Source organism: Pyricularia grisea, chromosome I, assembly GCF_004355905.1.
Source record: "Pyricularia grisea strain NI907 chromosome I, whole genome shotgun sequence".
NCBI classification, from domain to species: domain Eukaryota; kingdom Fungi; phylum Ascomycota; class Sordariomycetes; order Magnaporthales; family Pyriculariaceae; genus Pyricularia; species Pyricularia grisea.
The window spans coordinates 380105-385592 of NC_044973.1; the positions used below are offsets into that span (position 1 = coordinate 380105).

The window sequence follows — 5488 nt, forward strand, 5'->3', positions numbered from 1 at the left end:
GGCCCCCAAGTTTTTCGGGCTTTGGCAGGCCTTAGGCTACGGGTTGTAGAGGTGGCTGCAATTTGCTACAAATCAGGGCGAACCGGTACACATGGTAGAATCTCCGGCAAACGTCAAATCGTGATACGGCATCTTTTTGATATAGTAGTTTGAGTCAAAACAAATCCTCAATGGTTGGTTCGGGTGGAGTGTGCATTTGGAATGCCTATGTGGTAAGAAGGAATTCATTGGCCAATGCGGAAGGCCTGTCTGTATTCGTAAGTCATTTTAAATCAACGATATGGGCGGGTATCAAGGTAATGGTTAGCTGCAATCCGCAGCTCACCTTCAAATGTGCCAGTCCTGATTCCTCCCATTGTTTAGATCACCTTGACCACCATTTCGCCTTTACCCCGCTCTCGCCATTTTACGCAGGACAGAGCAGTCGAACAAAATATGACAATTCTGCTATACCGGTCAGTTGTGAAGTCGACACCGTTGGTGGCACGCCAATGGGTGAGAAACCACAGTGCAGCGCCGCATGCCGCCTCGACCACCAAATGCCATGATATCGACCCAACCAAGCTTAGAATATCCAAGATTGGTACGCCCAGCTCGCTAGAGAAGCCGGAAAACCTCGTCTTTGGCGCGAAATTGACAGGTTTGTTTAACCCCCCCTTCATTGTACGTAGTTTGATCTCAACCCAAGGTCGCAGAGAAACATATTGGATGGCACTAACTGTTTTCCTCTTTTGCATTTGTGAGCAGACCACATGGTCATGATCGAGTGGGACAAGAGCAACGGATGGAAAGCTCATCAGATCGTCCCATACCAGAACCTCTCCCTAGATCCGGAGACATGTGTCTTCTACTACACTTTGGAGTGCTTCTAAGGCATGAAAGCGTACAAAACCAAAACCGGCGAAGTCCGTCTGTTCCGCCCAAGCAAAAATATGGACCGTTTAAATAAATCCGCCCGCCAGCATCGCCCTCCCAACCTTCAGCTCAAACGCTCTTCTCGATACTATTTCGCGGTTTGCCAAACTTGAATCTCGCTTTATCCCCGATCAAAAAGGTTATTCCCTCTACTTGCGACCAAATATTATTGGCACCCAAAAGACATTGGGGTTCAACGCCCCAGGCTCTGCATTACTATACGTAATTACAAGCCCTGTTGGACCTTTCTATCCAATTGGGTCCAAAGCAATCTCTCTCGACGCAACTGACTATGCCGTGCGCGCATGGCCTGGAGGTGCTGGGAATAAAAAGATAGGTGCTAATTACGCGCCTTGTATTGTTCCTCACGTCCGTGCCATGGCCAGTGGTTTCCAACAAAACTTATGGCTGTTCGGAAAAGAGGAGTATGTTACCGAAACCAGTATTATAAACATATTTTTCGGCATTAAAAATAAAAAACGGGATAAAAGGAATTTATTACGGCGCCCATAGACGGTACCATTCTCGAAGGCGTAACACGTGACTCGATCCTCGCTTTGGTCCGACAAAGACTTGCACCTGAAGGCTGGGCGATATCTGAACGCAATTTCACTATGAAGGATGTGTACGATGCATTTATGGAGGGGAGGCTGATCGAGGCTTTTGGTGCTGCCACTGCCGCCGTCGTTAGCCCTATTAGGAACATCTCATGGAAGGGCAAATTTATTAACTGTGGCCTTGCAGACCACGAGGAGTCAGGCGGAAATTGCTGCTTGGATGAAGGCATGGATTGAGGCCATCCAATACTGCGAAGAGGAGCATGAGTGGAGCCACATTCGCTGAAGTGCTTATATATTCTCGCGTTGATTTGTTGAATTAACCGACACTGTTTGTTCGACTCTAAAATGCGGTTGTTGTTGATAGGGATAGAGTGATCGCTGCGATCGGTAAAAACAATATAACAAATAAAACGGTATTCTCATGCATGCTAACTATCGTTCTGTAACTATCTACAATCCTGTAGAGATCCGTTAAAATCTCTGCTACGTGTTTTAAGATCACGTATCCCCACACGTAATTTACCCACACGTATATTTGCCCGCGAACAAATACAGGCTATTTTTTATATTAATTGCAAATATACGCACCTTTTAAACACGTAAATAATTATTAATAAGTAAATAAAAAAAAAATAAGGCGTTTGGGAAATTGTAAAATTTTTTAACGTTATAAACGAATATTTTATTCCAACCGTTTTTTAATAAATAGGGGGAATTTTATTATTTTTTAACAATAATAAAATAATTTTTTATTTACGTAAACGTTTAATTTATTGTAAATAACCAATTATAATATAAAAATTTAATCAAAATTTTATATTATAATAATTACCGATTTTTTTTTAATCCGTTTATAAATAAACCGTTTTTTTTTAATTCGTAATTTTTTCGTTTTAACTTTCCGATTTATATTTTACTAAATTTATCGTAAATAGGCCATTTATTTCCAACGATTATTTGGTAAATATATTATCGTTAATATAAATTAAAAAATAATTAAACCATTATTTTTTGGTTTGGCGGTTTGCGCCGTTAATAATTTTGCGTCTACCGGTTTTGCCCGGCATCCTTTATTTTCGGGCCGTTCTGGGGCTTTTACGCCTACCGTTACCGCCGCCGTTACCCCCGTTTCTACCGTTACCCTTACCGTTACCCCTACCGTTATTATTTTTACCGGTGCCCGTAAAAATAAAAAATTTATTACCGTTACCGGTATCCGTAAAAATAAAAAATTTATTACCGTTATCGGTACCCGTAAAAATAAAAAATCTATTACCGTTACGCCCGTTGGTCAAATTATTAAAATTAAAGGCAAATATACGTATTTTTTTTTCCGTTTATTTTTCGTTTAATCGTTTGGAATTAATAATTTATATTTAATATACGTTTTTATTATTACCGCCCCCCGTCCCCGCCCCGCCGCCGGTATAATCCGGCCGAAATCTTATTTGGATTGCTTATATTTTATTTTCGCGGGCAAATAAAGGTCCGACGACCTTGCAATTTACCGCGAAACGAACCCGTTTTTTAAACGGTATTATAAATACGTTTCCGGGCATTTTTATAAAAAAATCCCCGCTTTCGCCCGTCCCCCTATCGTCCGTTTTTTGGCGATTATCGCCAAAAACGATAAAATTATAAATTATAATATTTACCGTTTTTTCCTTTTTTATTTAATATTAACGTATATTCCAAACGATTACTAAATGGCGTTTTATTATTAAAAGAATATTGGAAATTTAAAAAGAAAAAAAAAGGGTAATAATATGGCCGTAACGGCCATATCGGCCGAAAAAAAAAGGAAAAGGCCAAACGGGCCGTTTTACGGCTTGTAAAAATTTTGTTTTAATTTGTTAATTATTTCCTACAAATCCCCTTCGGGGGTTAAAAAATCGTTATTTTTCGTATCCCTTTTAAGGGGTAAATATTAATTTGTACGTTATACTTTATTTATATTATACCTTATATTATAATTTTCCCTCGTATTTTTTTATTAATTACGTTATATCCAACCTTTTATACGTATTCGTAATTTATTCGTTAATATTAAATTTTTTAACGCGTTATTTGGGTGTTTTTTCGTTATAACGTTTGCAGGGTTATTTAATTTATTAATTTATCGGACTTTTTAAATTTTACGTCCCTCGTACGATTATTTAATTACCATAATATCGATTATTAATTTTTTTTTTACAATAGTTCCAAATTGCATTAAATAATCGTATAGTAATTTGGAATTTGTATAGATTACGAAATTTAAAAGCGGTAAACCGTTACGTTTATAAATTGTTCGGAACGTACGCGTTAATATAAAATTTATATTTAACCCGTTTATTATACCGTAAATTTCGCTAGCCAAAACGTTATACGTTACGCGTTTATATTTGGTAGAAAACCAATATATAATATTACCCTATATTTCGAAATTATCCTCGTTTTTATAATTAATTTCGTTATTATATAAAATTACGTAACCTATTTATAAATTTAAATCCTTTAGGTTAGCGAACAATCCGTTTACAAATACGTATAATTTCGCTATTTTTATAAATAATAAAATATATTTTAACCCTTTTTACTAATTTTTAATTTATTATTATAATCGTTTATTAAACGTCTCGATTTTTATATTTAACAGGTTAACCGCCTACGCGGCCATTAAAAAATCGAATATAATTTCGGGCTGGTAAATAATAAAAATATAAACGCCCCTGGCCCGTTGGGCCACGTATTATTATTTGTAATTTGGCGTTTATACGTTTACCAGTTTTAGGCGATTTATTCATCCTTTTTATTATATTAATATATCGCCGTTTCGTAATATTATTTTATAACCGTTAAAATTTTTAGCGTTTCCCGCTTATAATATTTTTTACGGTTTTGTTAACAACCCTGCTTTTTAAAGCTCTATTTTTTCGTACGTAACGAATTTAAAATCTCCCAAATTTAGCGTATCGTTTATTTATAGGCCCACTAGCCCAAACGGACCGCTTTTCGTAATTAAAAAACAGGTATCGTATTTAAACGTTATATAATTTAACTATTCCTTATAATAACGTTAATAAATATTAAATTAGTGCAATTTTAATTTTGCTAACCCGTATAACGGTTTATTAATTTTAAGGTAAATTTCTAGCGGGTATTTATATAATAATTTTTTCGGAATTTTTATTAATATATCTTTAACGAATTGGTTTTTGGATTGGGTATACGTTTGGTTAATATCCCTAATTATAAGGACGTAACCGAATTACGCCATTATAATAAATGTAATCGTTAGAATTAATCGTTGGTTATACCGTATAATTGTTAACGTTTGGGTTAATAAACTTTTTTTTTCGTTATTATTATACCCCTATATAATAAGACGTAATTTTTCGTACGGGCGATTTATTGTTTTTTTAATTTCCCGTACCATTTTAATACCAAAAATCCGGCCATATATATTATTTCCGTACATTGGTTCGAATATTTTTACGTTTAGCAAAATATTTATTTCCGCTATATTTAATTATTCGAATGGAGCCTCTGGCGTTATTATTTTTTTTTCGGCCTTATATTTAATAACCAATTTTTTGGATTGGGCTTTTTTAATTAATATAAACGCCTTATCGTAATATATTTTAAGCCGTTTTTATTTAATATTACGCCGCTAATTTTTTGGATTAATCGCCATATAAATTGTAAAATTATTTTTAAAGGTAATTTATTATAGGGTAATAGGTGTTTTTGTAAAAGGATTTAACGTTGGTTTAAAAGGTCCTTTCGGGGATTTTGGTACCGTTTTTGGGCGCCTTTTCCGCCGTAATTAAACCTCCCCTAGGTACGTAAATTCGGCCTAATTACCCTATATATCGTTCGGTTGTTTTTAGTATTTGTAATAAGGTTTAACGTACGTATTTTTAAAATCGGAATCGCCGTTGGGTAACGCCACCCGTATTATATTTTCGGTAATAAAAACAACCTTATAAAAACCATTCCAATTACCCTTTTCGCGGTATACTAGCATTTTA

General features: G+C 35.3%; 2 protein-coding genes across 2 annotated transcripts; both read left to right on the forward strand.

The window, feature by feature from the left end:
- Window positions 1-435: 435 nt before the first annotated feature.
- Window positions 436-872, forward strand: PgNI_05197 (uncharacterized protein; the record flags this gene model as incomplete). Its single annotated transcript, XM_031125232.1, has 2 exons — window positions 436-640; window positions 748-872. The coding sequence occupies 2 exons, from the start codon at window positions 436-438 to the stop codon at window positions 870-872; spliced, it is 330 nt and encodes a 109-aa protein (XP_030983233.1).
- Window positions 873-875: 3 nt separating this feature from the next.
- Window positions 876-1709, forward strand: PgNI_05198 (uncharacterized protein; the record flags this gene model as incomplete). Its single annotated transcript, XM_031125233.1, has 3 exons — window positions 876-1013; window positions 1099-1344; window positions 1407-1709. The coding sequence occupies 3 exons, from the start codon at window positions 876-878 to the stop codon at window positions 1707-1709; spliced, it is 687 nt and encodes a 228-aa protein (XP_030983108.1).
- Between the last annotated feature and the right edge of the window lie 3779 nt (window positions 1710-5488).